The sequence below is a fragment of the Saccostrea cucullata genome, unplaced genomic scaffold (assembly GCF_032062105.1).
Source record: "Saccostrea cucullata isolate Sc308-1 unplaced genomic scaffold, CSIRO_AGI_Scuc_v1 ctg14226, whole genome shotgun sequence".
Classification (NCBI taxonomy): domain Eukaryota; kingdom Metazoa; phylum Mollusca; class Bivalvia; order Ostreida; family Ostreidae; genus Saccostrea; species Saccostrea cuccullata.
The window spans coordinates 1-14,882 of record NW_026920336.1 but is presented as its reverse complement, the minus strand read 5'-3'; the positions used below and the strand labels follow the sequence as shown (position 1 = coordinate 14,882).

Below are 14,882 nucleotides of genomic sequence, written 5' to 3'. Positions count from 1 at the left end.
GTCAGGGACTGACTGGGTTATGTCAGGGGATTTTTTTAGAATCTAAGGGGAAATCATTTAGAAGTTTCCATGGGAATTGGCCTGCTCAGAAAATGAGATTGATTGTTTGTTCAACCTCTCTCTCAAGAATTTTTCACTCATACGGCGATGCCACCAATTGCTGGTGGAGAGCTGCAAATTTTGTCTAATACCCAGCACTCAGGGCCATGGAGCAGTGAGAGATCTTTTTCTGTGCCAGTGCCTACTGTGACACAGGACGTTGGTTTATATGGTCTCATCCAAAGGACAAGGAAACTTTAAAAACTCTAGAAAATATGAAATCCAGAATCTGAAGTTAGTTTGGTAGTGCCCATCTCTGGATGTAGCATCAATGCAAGTTTGGTTCAGAAACGGCTTACGGTTACTTGGGAATGGGTGTGCTCCTAAACCTTTACTCTTACAAATGTATCCTGGATGCCTATATGTATGCTAATGCCAACACCAAGGTTGAGCATAAGCTCACTTGAAAATGACACAAAATATCTATTATACAAGGGTTATCCACCATTAAATATGTGTACGAGGGGTGATCAAAAAGTTCGCGAACTATCTCTATATCTACAAGACCACAATTCAGATTAGAATGAAATTTGGTACACATATAGCCATACACAATTTCTATGAATAGCATATGCTAAATAAAGCTTTGCTCCTTGTTTGTGACGTCACAATGTGTAAATGACGTCACTTTATAGGTCCAGACCTGCCTACCCTTCCGCTTTTGGCGTAATTCTTCCGCTTTTTACCACAAAAGTACGCTATTACGCCACTTATATTAATTTTACGCCTTTGGTATTTTGGTTAAAATTCCATTTTGAACGTTCTACGTATGTAGAGTTAAAATATGACCTGCTGAAATGAAATGAGAAGTTTTTATAAAAGAAATAAAAGAGGACCAGTTGGATAACGTACGTGATATACCTAGTACGTGTGTTACGTGTAAACAAAAGACGAGAGGACACTACTTACGTTAACTTTTAAATGATATTGCAATAAGTACAGCTGTTTCTATGCTCAATTTACTTTTTTTTTAACTTTGCTTAGAACAAGATATAAAAGTATGTGTGTTAAAAAGATAAAAAACAATGTTTTAACATAAGATTTGCTTAAACATGCAAACGCAAGCCTTTAATTAAGTGATTTGATACAAATTGACGAAAAGGTTCATTAATGGTGTACTGTTAAATTGAGTTTGATATAGGATACTGGTATTTTACAGCACTTATTTTGCAAAAAGATGATTATAAAAAGAAATGTTTATGCAAGCTTTGCTTAGTAATGTATAATTTCAATTGTTTTGAAAGAAAATAAAGTATTATAGTAGAGAAGGAGAAGGATACGGAGATAACAACAGTATTCAATCTCAAAGTCCATGAAACAATACAAAATAAGACCAGAGCAAACACGGACCCCGAAACATCAGAGGTGGGATCAGGTGCCATGGAGGAGTGAGCATCCCCTGCAGACCGGTCACATCCGCCTTGTCCTCTTTTTCATGATCAGGAAATAACGGAAAAAATTGTCGTCAATACAGTGTATAGACCTAACAATTGGTATGAAAAACGTCATTCAGCATTTGACTTGATGATAAATTGTATTTGCTGACAAGGTCATCGTATCGACCATAGAACTTACGAAATGATGACTTTCAACGAGACTGCTGATATTCTTGTTTTATCAACTTGCTTGTCAATAATTTACCTCGTTTCAGAAATTCAGCATGCTCTTGCATATCGAATCAACTGAGATATATATATACTCCGTATGCAGGTGATGAAGGTATATTGCTGCATAAGTAAGGGAAGTTGACGATAGAAAAGTTAAAGTCATCACGTTTATCATATAGTTTGGTTGTTAGATTACCATTAGCGGCTTTTTTCAAGTAAAATATCCAAGTATGAAACAGAAGTGTCAGACTCTGTGGTATCTTTTATCTCAAGCTCACCAGGATATATCGTATCGACGTAAGAATGGAAATTACCATTGTTAATTGACAATACGTCGTCGATATTATTATATATACATGTATAGTATGATATATTGTAGTAGAACAATAAAATAGAGAAACCTGATTGATTACGCTTTAACCTCTGTAATTCCACCAAAAAATGTACTTAAATTACACCCTTGCAATGAAAAGGGTAGGCAGGTCTGTAGGTCACTCGTGACGAAAAATGGTTGTCTCAGCCGTACTCGTTCAACAAACGACTGTACAATTTATTGTATATCTTAGAAATTCCTTTGCCGTAGCAAATAATAATTTGTACACATTTTATTAAGACAAATGACTTCCTATAAATTCAATCAATGAATGGATTGATCGTTTTATTGTAGGAAGGTAGATATGGTTAAAAATGATACTTGTCATGTTGCAGACCTGCCTACCCTTTTCATTGCAAGGGTGTAATTTAAGTACATTTTTTGGTGGAATTACAGAGGTTAAAGCGTAATCAATCAGGTTTCTCTATTTTATTGTTCTACTACAATATATCATACTATACATGTATATATAATAATATCGACGACGTATTGTCAATTAACAATGGTAATTTCCATTCTTACGTATACGATATATCCTGGTGAGCTTGAGATAAAAGATACCACAGCTGACACTTCTGTTTCATACTTGGATATTTTACTTGAAAAAAGACGCTAATGGTAATCTAACAACCAAACTATATGATAAACGTGATGACTTTAACTTTTCTATCGTCAACTTCCCTTACTTATGCAGCAATATACCTTCATCACCTGCATACGGAGTATATATATCTCAGTTGATTCGATATGCAAGAGCATGCTGAATTTCTGAAACGAGGTAAATTATTGACAAGCAAGTTGATAAAACAAGAATATCAGCAGTCTCGTTGAAAGTCATCATTTCGTAAGTTCTATGCTCGATACGATGACCTTGTCAGCAAATACAATTTATCATCGAGTCAAATGCTGAATGACGTTTTTCATACCAATTGTTAGGTCCATTATTTATACACTGTATTGACGACGGATTTTTTCCGTTATTTCCTGATCATGAAAAAGAGGACAAGGCGGATGTGACCGGTCTGCAGGGGATGCTCACTCCTCCATGGCACCTGATCCCACCTCTGATGTTTCGGGGGTCCGTGTTTGCTCTGGTCTTATTTTGTATTGTTTCATGGACTTTGAGATTGAATACTGTTGTTATCTCCGTATCCTTCTCCTTCTCTACTATAATACTTTATTTTCTTTCAAAACAATTGAAATTATACATTACTAAGCAAAGCTTGCATAAACATTTCTTTTTATAATCATCTTTTTGCAAAAAAAGTGCTGTAAAATACCAGTATCCTATATCAAACTCAATTCAACAGTACACCATTAATGAAGCATTTCGTCAATTTGTGTCAAATCACTTAATTAAAGGCTTGCGTTTGCATGTTTAAGCAAATCGTATGTTAAAACATTGTTTTTTATCTTTTTAACACACATACTTTTATATCTTGTTCTAAGCAAAGTTAAAAAAACTAAATTGAGCATAGAAACAGCTGTACTTATTGCAATATCATTTAAAAGTTAACGTAAGTAGTGCCCTCTCGTCTTTTGTTTACACATAACACACGTACTAGGTATATCACGTACGTTATCCAACTGGTCCTCTTTTATTTCTTTTATAAAAACTTCTCATTTCATTTCAGCAGGTCATATTTTAACTCTACATACGTAGAACGTTCAAAATGGAATTTTAACCAAAATACCAAAGGCGTAAAATTAATATAAGTGGCGTAATAGCGTAATTTTGTGGTAAAAAGCGGAAGAATTACGCCAAAAGCGGAAGGGTAGGCAGGTCTGATGTTGCCCGATGAAAGCAAGTTTGAAAAGATATGTGTTTTTAATATAGCAATTTGCTATCAAAGACCATCAATTTACACTTTGAAAAATAGCTGAATATTTGAACATTTATTTAATTATTAAATACCTAAAATATCGTGTACTTTAGATATTAAACATATTAGATATGATAAAAAGGAAGCACCCATTCTCTATCCACCTTGAATAAACGTCTCTCCTGAGACAGAAGTTTTGTGTTTTAATAGTCGCCATGCTTATTTTTGGAAAGGATATTCTTATCCACCCATTCTGTTGCCGAGATTTGACCATTTCTGACAGATGAACCATTCTTGTTTTAAAAATTAACTTTCAGGGAAAGAAATATAAAACCCAGAAAAATCTTTCAGCTTCTGTGACAGAACGCTACGAAGGGGGTCACGTGACCGCTAATATCACGTGATTCGCGCATGCGCAGAACAGTGGCTGATGTGCATTATAATCTGAGAGGACATTTTTTATCAACACTGAAACCAGATATTATTTCTTATATGAAAGTTATTCAATTAGTTCGCGAACTTTTTGATCACCCCTCGTATAAAAATTTAATTCTAAATAAAATAATAATGTTGTATGTAGAAGAGTTTATTATGCAACTATCACATTCACAGAGATGTGAAACATTGTAACATTACAAACAATGAATAGAATTCATATCACACAACAAAATCCAGTCAACCACTGTTCTTTCATTCTAACTTTTACCTTATGATGTTTATCTAGTAAGTACGTTTAACTGAAATGAATGCAACATTATATTCAGTAATCAGTATCTAGGATTCAATAAATGACAAGCTATTGTATAACATATACATTATACTAGCAGTAAATGAAATTTCATTATTTATTCATTACTTTCACAAATATGCATGTATATTTCATTTATACACTCTAAAAAATGTATGATTTTCTTTTTAAAAAATAATCTGTATCATTAAATTTGTTCATTATAAAAAAAAAATATGAACACAAAAATAACTCTTTTAAAGTAAATAATAATTTAATTTTCTATTCCTAAACCTTTTCTCTATAAAGACAATATCATCAGGCTGTAAATGAAGGAAAATTTCCAAGCTTGTCTTTAAAACTGGAATATTTTTATGATTAGAAATTGAAAGATAATATAATTCCCAAAGAAACAATCACTTTCAGATTTTTGCTTTCTTGAATTTCTAACTATGGGGGAGAGAAAAGAATGTTAATCTACAAGGCCAAAAAAAAAAAAAATCAATAGTTTCTTAGGCACCGCCGCATCAGCACAAAAAGTGCCGCATCGATCATTTTCATTGAAATATTTGAAAAGGGGTATCTCAGGCCATGCAAAATTAATTCCTTGGTTCTCAGGCCTTTTTTCAAGAAATATGATGAGGGAGGGAGGCATTTTTTTTTACTTTTTATTGCCCCCAAAACATGATGAGGCAGCTTTTTACAATGTACAAAACTTCAAAAAATGATGAGGGAGGTGATTTGTTGTTTTTATTTTATTGATTTAGCAATGAAAAGGGTCAATGAGGCGCCCTTGGATGAGATAAGGGAGGGTCTGAGAACCAAGAAATTAATTTTTTTTGGCCTCAATTTACAATTTTTCCAATGTAAACCAGAAAATTGAGTTTTCCCCTTTTAAAAATGCTAATAGACGTTTTTATTAGATATTAAAAGAATATATTTCTATTAGGTCGGGTATTTTGTTTGGTATAATATTTTTTTCGTCTTATCCATTTTTTATGAACCCCTTACATGAAATCTTAAATATTTAGATATGTTTATAATTTTACAATAAATACTCTCCGAAACATACACACACATACTCTGCATATATCAAGAATAAAATACACAATCATATATCTATATGTCAAAAACAGATTCAAAGTAAACAAAGCATAAAAGATTAAATACGACAGAAAAAATTGCCAAAAAAGGAAGACAATAGTAGTTTAATTATCTGATTCTTTAGTTTTGTATGAATGTTTTGCTTGTTATGAGCATTTTCCCCCATTGTATTAAATGAAAAACTTATTTTTTATAATCCCCATAATTCAATTTAAAATAATATTTAAATGATGTGGGTACACAATGCTACCCATATACTCTCTCTTTCCATGATACAATGTCACTAAGTTCATTTACCTGTTTGCATGGTTACAAAAGTTTTTACAGTCATAACATTTATTTCATTTAAGAACGCTAAATACAATCCTTGGTTGTAAATAAGCGACTATATATACAAAAAAAATATACACTTTGGTCCCAACATTAACGTATATACTCATCTATATGTCCGTCCGCCTATAAGTCGGTTGTATTTTTGAAGTTGTGTTAGAAAGATTAGCCTTCTAAAATACCAATATTTTTATATCTCGCCTTTAAGTCGGACATATAGTTTTGGACCACTGTTTAACTCCCCAAAATCTGACTTATAGGTGAGTATATAGGGTAATAATATTTTTTAACTGTAGTCCATTCACTAAAATTTTGGTCCCTAATGAAAAAAACACTTTTTAAATCAGAACTTGAAGTAACATTCTATGGTCAAAGCACATGCTTGAAGACTGATGTAAAGGAAAAATATTAAAAGAAAGTCACAAAAAGTTACATGCCAGTCAATATATTCAAAAATAAATCCTTTGATATGTTTTGTAAATCACTGAAGAAGAAATCTCAGGCCTGGCAAAATTAATTTTCACTTAGAAATTTGAAAAAAAAAATTAAAAGCACATCATGACATGGGGTCTTCACTGAGCTTGGAACCAGGAGAAACAGCTAAACTCATTTAGTACGAACATGGATATTGCAAATTTACTGATATAGCGAATTTATCTTGGATGCCGAACTATATAAATTTAACGAATTCCATATACATATATAAAAAATTTATGGATATAGCGAAGTAATTTCACAGGTCCTAGGGACTTCACTTTAACAGAGTTTTACTGTAATAACTTTCATGCAATAAATGTCCATTTGACTAGATTTTGTTAGTAAGCCTGCTTAATTAACATTTTATTCAGAAACAATTCTACCAAATGTTTGATATACTAACACAAATGCTAAAATATGTAATTTTATTTTTTATAAAATATTAATCACATTTTTAGTAGACTTTGTATGTATCACATTTTTAATAGATTTTGCTAAAAAAATTATTAAATTTCATGTAAATTAATATATATGAAATAATTTTGTTGAATTTGTCAATGATATAAAAAATCATATTTTTCCAAATATAGCAAATAAGTCATCACATTAAATTCATATAAACAAAATAATTTATGTTGCATGCTTAATTACATATACTTCACAACCTGAATAAATCACAGCTAGCATAATATTTCAGAAAAAGGTTTGCCAATTAACTCCAACAACCTAATTAGGGCTAACGAACTATGATTAATTTAAGTAAACAGAAATATATTCTACCATTCAAATATAGGACATACAGTATACATATAAAGAAAAACAATTACATTTAGAAAACAATAATTATTCAGGAGACGCTGAAATTGATTTGATACTTTTTTTTTTTAATTTGTAAATTAGCTTACAGCTAATTTTTTGTTCATAACAATCTTTTGTTTAAGAAACTGTAAAATGTTTACAAAAACAATATTTTCTGAATGTTTACACTCACTTAAACTCCATTCAATTGTCATTTTAGTCAATTTTATTCAGGAAAAAGGAGGTCATTTGAACATTCAATTACATTAAGAGTATTAAAGGGACCTAACTCTCTCACAACCAACTAGCACAACCACCTGAAGTTTAGAAAAAATAATTAAAAACAAAATATTGTCATCAATATAGAGAAAGCTTCTTTAGAAACGTAAAGTTTACATTGGGAAGCTCAGGAGAATTTTTTCTTGTAAATGTTGAATCACAAACCCGTGAAAGACTATTAAAAGACAATTCACTTGTAAAATCCATCCAAAACAACATACATATATCTCATTCAAATCAAAGAGAAAAGACAACTCATCACCAACACTTAAATAGCAATGCTTATTAAAATCAAGCAATGCATTATTATATATGAAGAACTGAAGATAAAATTAGCTTGATGTTAATTCATGCCATTGTGCATCAAAGCCATGATAAAATTTGAACAATTTTATATACCGTATAAGTGGAAATTTTAGCGAGATACAAATTAAATGATTTGTCCTTAAAAATTGATATTTTTAACAAGATTTAATTATAGCAATTTTCAAATGATCACTAAAGAACCTATTACAAATATAACACAATTTATTTTCAGCGCTATCTAATTTTAGCGATTTCAGCAACCTCCCTAATAATGCCAAAATTTAATCCTCGCTAAAAATTTCTACTTATATGGTAATTGACATTGATCTGGTCCCATCATATGGTCCATCTGTTTATCTGTTATTATTGTTGACTTTGGACCAAGCCTTTGGTTTGTTTGTCTGTCTGTTGTTCAGTTAGCACCACAAGAATCCTAACTTAGTCCTAACACGCACAGCGACTCCCCTGATCCTGTCCCCCCTTGTTTTCCTGGGGTACGATCCGCGATGAAGAGTCCGATTTCTCGGATTCTGTCTGTATCTTGAATATGTCTGAAAAATTTAGCTTCTTTATTTATTGTCTATTGAAAAATCTATTACTTTTTGATTTGTTCTTAAAATTACTGTAAATGAAAAAATGAAATGAATTTCTTCCGAATATTAATGCATATAATGATACATCCTCTTTGTGAAATTATAATGAAAGATGGCCAAGACATAATAATACTTTCACATAAAATTCTGCAGATTACACAAAGTACTTGTCTTATCATCGCAAAATGACTCACTCAGACATCAAAATTGACCAAAGCTGAATTCTTGCCTGGTTTTGATTCATTTAATAGCATGATAGGGAAGTTTAAAGAACACCTTTCCATTTTTCTTGGCATTTACTGATTAACTGATTTTACTGCAATTAATGAAATTTTAAAAATGCAACAAATTTCTATACTACTTTCAGACCTGTTTACCCATATCGTTGTTTCTCAGTAATTTTGATGAAATTTTTCCGTGAGATTTGACATTTGCCAGTGAGATTCCATTTTTCATTGATTTTACATATTTATGGAGAAAGACTGTTTTTTCTGATTACTTAGTCGCCGGCGTGGCAGAGTGGTTAGAGCGTCTGCTCTAGAGTAGCGAAGTAAGGACGCAGTAGGTGCTTGCACGAAAAAGACCCCTCCCCGCTCAATGGCCCGAGTAGAGGAAAAATTTGCAGTTCTCCACCGGCAAGTAGTGGCGTCTCCATAGAAATGACAGATTCGAGAGAGGGACGTTAAACAACGTATACTCAATCAATTTGATTTCTAAAAGGAACATAACGAAAACTTTTAATGCGAAAATTCCGAAGAAATGTATTTCCGTATTTTTATAACATCATAACGTGAGACGTATTTTGTACTAAAAATCCGTATAAAATACGGCAAAATCGTAAGAGTAAACAGGTCTGTACTTTTGTTATTAAGTAGCTTTTTCACCTCCTATGAGGTCCAAAATAAATTTCAATATTTATAGCGATTCAATATTCACTTACCAACTAATAGATTGTTAAAGGCCTCCCCAACATTGGAGGCATCTAAAGCTGAGGTTTCTATGAAAGAATAGTGGTATTTTTCTGAAAGAAAAAGAGAAACCAGTGTATCATCAAGCATGACTTTATAGTTACTTTTTTATTATACAAAACTTGTTTCAGCTGTATGTAGAAAAGAACCTGCACAATATAATAGAGTTAAGCTGATTCCTTTTGAACAAATTTGAAAGTTTTTTTTATATTTCTAATTAGCATATGGTCACTTCTTTTAAATGTGAATTCAAGATACCAAAGTTCAACTCTATGTGTGTAGCATCTATTGAATAGAATTATAACAGTGCATTTATCTTGTAATAATCTTAGTTGTAACATATCATTTCATTGGATAAAAGATTTATCTTTTAAAAATCTCAACATAACTTAAAAATTTTGCATTATCAATTTTGAAATTTATTTCAAAAGTTACACTGATTTGAAATTTTGACAATTTTTTTCTCAGATTATGGTCTTGGGGCATGGTCTGTTTAATTGCCCTCTTTTATACAAACAGAATGTATTTACTGCTAGAATTCGTCCCTCTTCTGTTAATACGACCCTCCGTGACTTCAGGTCCGTTTTATTGCCCCCGGTTATAAACACAAAATGAACTTACCTGCTAGTGTTCTGCCCTCCTCTGTTGACACGCTTCTCTGGGACTTCAGGTCCATTTTATTGCCCCACCCCATCATTAATACACACAAAATGTACTTACGTGCGAGTGTTTGGCCCTTTTCTATTGATACGACCCTCTAGGACTTCAAGTCCATTTTATTGCCCTCTGTAATACACACAGAATGTATATACCTGCTAGTGTTCAACCCTCCTCTATTGGTATGACCCTCTAAGACTTTTGGTCTGTTTTATTGCCCTCTGTAAGACACACAGAATGTATTTACCTGTTCGGCCCTCCTTTGTGACTTCAGGTCCGTTTTATTGCCTTCTGTAATACACACTGTATATACTGGTATTTACCTGCTAGTGTTCGGCCCTCCTCCGTTGATACGATCCTCTGTGACTTCAGGTCCGTTTTATTTCCTACTATCATTATACACACAGAGGGATCGGCATGCTCCTTTAGCTCGCTGATCCATTTATCTAGGTTTTCAAACGTCTGGGGCTTTGTGATGTCATAGAGGACAAGTGCCCCTACTGCACCTCTGTAGTATCTACAAGTTCAAAGGTTAAAGGTCAATTTAATGATAAATAGCAATGTACTGTCTAGCCTTCTCTATCCAGACTAGTGATGGGGAATCGGAAAAAAATCAGAATCGATTATCGGTAATAATCGGATGGGCATAATCGATTAATAATCGAATATAATCGAAATTTTGAACTATAATGAAATTAATATAGAAAAGTTAAAACTAATTCAGATTTCTGTCAGACTTTTACAAAAAATTCATTTACATACATTCAAAAATGTTAATTGAAATTATTTTTTAAGTGGAAAATAATATTTTGTTTACTCTAAACAATATAGGACTATTAAAAACAGAATGGGAATTTATTTTTTTTTATAAAGTCCATGCAATGGGTATTTTACTGATATTAGTCCCACCTTTCATTTAATACATGTACCTATTTCTTTTATTTAGTTTTAATTTGTTAAAATTGCAAGTTTTAAAAGTTGTTATCCAGAAGAAAGACTTGTATTTCTGATTATAATTACGTTTAAAGATTGACTAAACTAATTATGATATCCTTTGTATATATTAAAACCTTGCAATATCACCGTTTCCTGGTTTTAGTCTGACCCCATATTTAATCATGGCGGTAAAAGTATCAACAAGACACCGAATCCTTTGATGTTTTCAACATTCATTACTACTTTTATGCTCTTTGCACTTGGATTCGGTAATAAAATTAAAGTATGACAATTTCATTTTTTGTTAGCGATGTCGGCGACATTTATTTTATAATCGATTAGTAGCATCGAAGAGCTTCTAACGACCGACAATCGATTGTCGGCGACAATCGTTCCATCACTAATCCAGACTTTTGTTTCCTTACCATATATATATTTTAGAAGCTTTAGTGCAGACAACAATGTGCTAATTTATAAATACCACTAAGAATTTGTTTTATAAATACAATACAGGGTGTGGATGTATGTAATGCTAATTCATGATTAGGCAAACAATTCCAGTCTCGGTGATTGCCCTTAACTTTAAATATATCAATTTATATATCTTTCAAGGGCACAATAGATACTCACACACTAGTTATCGCCCTGTATCTTTCCTGTCCTGCCGTATCCCAGATCTGAGCCCGCACGGTCTTACCTCGGATCTGAACATTTCTAAATAAAACAATAATACGTATATAGATTGTCAATGAATAAACTAATTTGTTTGTGGACAAATTGAAAAAAAAAATTAAATACCGTAAATCTGGAAATTTTTACGTCGATTTTATTTTGCGAATTTGGGTCAAAATGCTGTTGATTAATTTTTACGTTTCAAAATTTTGCGAATGACCACTGCTTTGTTTACATTTTCTTACTGGTGATTTATTTTTAAGAAAAATATTTTTGCGAATGCAAATATCTACAGCAAAAAATTCCAGATTTACGGTAGTTAACAGAGTTTATCATTTCAAATAAATTTATTTCAAATATATGGGAAAAATTATTACTCTCAGACAAATATTCACTTAAGACTTTTCAGGAAAATACAAAAAGATGTAATTTTGAACCTTGGAAATTTATTGCATTTTTAAAGATATCTTCTATTACCATACATTAGGAAAAGACAGAATTCAATGGTGTATGCACCTTGTGGCAAACTCAACTCCGATGGTGGTCTTGCTCTCTGCGTTGAACTCATTCCTCGTAAATCGGGACAGAAGGTTTGTTTTCCCTACACCAGAATCCCCCACCAGAACCACTGAATAAAAACCAAAAATGCTTAAATCTTAATGCTTTCTGCTCAGAATACAGAGTAAGACTTCCAAATTAAAAATAGAATCCTCCATATATACATGTTTGTCATGCAGGGAACACATTAATTACCTTTCCATATAAAGTCATACTGGTCTTCTGCACCCATAATGGACACCTATACTTCAGTCTGTTGAAACCAATCCTGATCTGTGTTAATCTAAAATGCAAAATTAATCATGTTAATTGAAAACACTTTGACGAGTAACGAATATGTTCGCATTAGATAGAATGTTCTATCGTTAAAATGATATTGTCCTACGGACCCGGTTTAACGATAGAATTCATTCCGTGTATTCGTAATGTAGCAAAAGAAACATGGGTGATAACTCGTACTCACTATAACTCAGTGCATTTACTACGAACAATCTAGAGAGTTCCGAATGTAAACATGGCAGGTAAAATTGAAGCGAGAGAAAAGGGTTGAGAAAATTAATTGGATTTTCGTCTTTAGATGGATTATTTTCTGGGATAAAAGGCATAAGCAATCTCAAAAAGGTTTGTTTTGATTAATTTGGTAGTTATTTCCAGTGAAAATTCTTTTATATTCTTCAGAATCGTTTCGGAGTGGATCCGCTCCGATTTGCTACATTGCAAGTATATGGGACGGATTCTAACTGTGGTGAGGGCTTGTACCGAGACACAGTTAGATCATTCTTACTAATGTTCGCATGTTCCCATTGATCATGATATTGTGTAATGGAAAACTTTAACTGGGTGCAAATTTTTGCTTGCTTTAGCAATTAATTAAAAATTAACTGTTTCTTAATATAAAAATTGTTCTCCTGCTCCTCCATGAATTTCAACATGTTCAAAAATATTGATTTTTGTATTCACTCCGTCACCATTAGCCTTTAGCCTAGGTAGCCTACCAGTTGCACCATTTATAAGAATATTGTACACAAATGATAGAATAAAGAGAAAATAACTAGTAAGGGGATTAGTTACTTTTGAATTTATCTATTTTGACTTCTGTCAAATCCCCCTTACTTCCGTTGTCATAAAAAAAATGAAAAACGGTGACGGACAAAGCCTTTTACCTTTCCTACTGCCACAAATGAATAACAGTTATTAAAGTTGAGGAATACTAAATGAACATTCACAAAAATTCTACATCACATTCTGTCAATGTCAAGTCGTCGATCAAAATCACATACAAAGTGACGAACGCGCAAAACACCTGTCACTCTAAAAATAGTTTAAGTATGCTAGTCGCCTCTGCGTATTTAACTTTAATTTCTGATAAAGTTTAGAATTATGAGTAAAATTATTCAAAAGCAAGGGAAAAAATTAAGCGAACTGCTCATAAGGATCATTATGTTTATTTATCCCCTTTTTTGAAATTTGTTGAAATTTAGTTTCGTAACTTTTTCGGAACACCTTTTCTGCTTCCTTGACATCGTGAGTTCCGCATGTAGGCTGAAGGACCACTGACGTTGAGAAAGGGTATAAAAAGTAGGCTTTTGGACATTAATTTTAGCTGGTTATCATATTTTTTCTGATCATGATTAATGTTAACTTTCTTGTTCACTATTTTTTCAGTGTCAGGCAGATTTTTAGTCTGTAAGACCGGCATCGTGACCTTAGTCCGAATATCCTCGACTTTTTCATTGCTTATGAAACATGCTTATCAACCAACTTATACCATCTTTATACTTTTAGCAAATGACAATGCAGAAAAAAAACTGTTCTTGAATCATTGGTGTATAGATGTGTATTTAATTATTTGCCAAAATAACTATACCATATAATCCATATTAAGTATTTGGGATTTTTTCTAGGTTACAGGACATGTCAAAGAATTTGTGAAAAAAACTGATAAAATTCACCAGGGGAAAGGTCAAAAATGGTTTGACAGAGGCAGTTAACAATATCCCAAAAGAATATTATGATAGACTAGCAACATGGCATTTATTCCCAAAAGACAGATATATTTGCCACCTGTGTTGAAATCCACATCTTTCCATCAGAATTTTTGCTTTTCAGCATGTTCAGAGAGCACTCTTCAAAGTTTTCAAAAACAGGACAATCAGCCAATAAGAAAATGCAACAATGCTTTTATGATCATTCATAGGGAGCAGGGTAATGTTCAGTGGATTTGTGCAAATTACTTTTCATCGTCTTCTATTCGATTTTCTGATAAGCAGCAAATTTTCAAAAAATCATGTTTTGGACGAATGTCAGTGACAAAGCATCTACCCAGACCTAAGCCTCCGTGGAGGGTGCTGTTTTTTGGTACAGATAATTTCTCTCTGAGGATGTTGAAAACTTTAAATGAAAACAGGTAGATATTGCTCTTAGTATAATCCTGTAACATCAACTTATCAGTGTGTAGCATGCTCCAATTTAAAAATTGACCGTACATGTACTAAGAGTTAGCTATTGTATGATTGATTGTATGATCAAGTAGTCCATGGGTAACAGAGACCTATGAGCATACTCAAAACCATGG

At 32.5% G+C, this 14,882-nt stretch overlaps 1 protein-coding gene across 1 annotated transcript; it reads right to left on the bottom strand.

Moving 5' to 3' along the window:
- Positions 1-4,804: 4,804 nt before the first annotated feature.
- LOC134247087 (ras-related protein Rab-11B-like) lies at positions 4,805-13,628 on the bottom strand. Its single transcript, XM_062729428.1, has 7 exons — positions 13,471-13,628; positions 12,503-12,590; positions 12,266-12,377; positions 11,708-11,791; positions 10,465-10,658; positions 9,457-9,537; positions 4,805-8,474 (listed from the first exon to the last, which is right to left on the bottom strand). The coding sequence occupies exons 2-7, from the start codon at positions 12,537-12,539 to the stop codon at positions 8,368-8,370; spliced, it is 615 nt and encodes a 204-aa protein (XP_062585412.1). The 5' UTR covers positions 12,540-12,590; positions 13,471-13,628; the 3' UTR covers positions 4,805-8,367.
- Between the last annotated feature and the right edge of the window lie 1,254 nt (positions 13,629-14,882).

Excerpts from the sequence above, each read along its gene's own strand:
- LOC134247087 (XM_062729428.1), bottom strand. The coding sequence starts at position 12,539 with ATGGGTGCAGAAGACCAGTATGACTTTATATGGAAAG. Across the intron at positions 12,378-12,502 it reads GTATGACTTTATATGGAAAG|TGGTTCTGGTGGGGGATTCT; the intron begins GTAATTAATGTG and ends GTTTTTATTCAG. Across the intron at positions 8,475-9,456 it reads CTTTAACAATCTATTAGTTG|ACATATTCAAGATACAGACA; the intron begins GTAAGTGAATAT and ends TAAATTTTTCAG.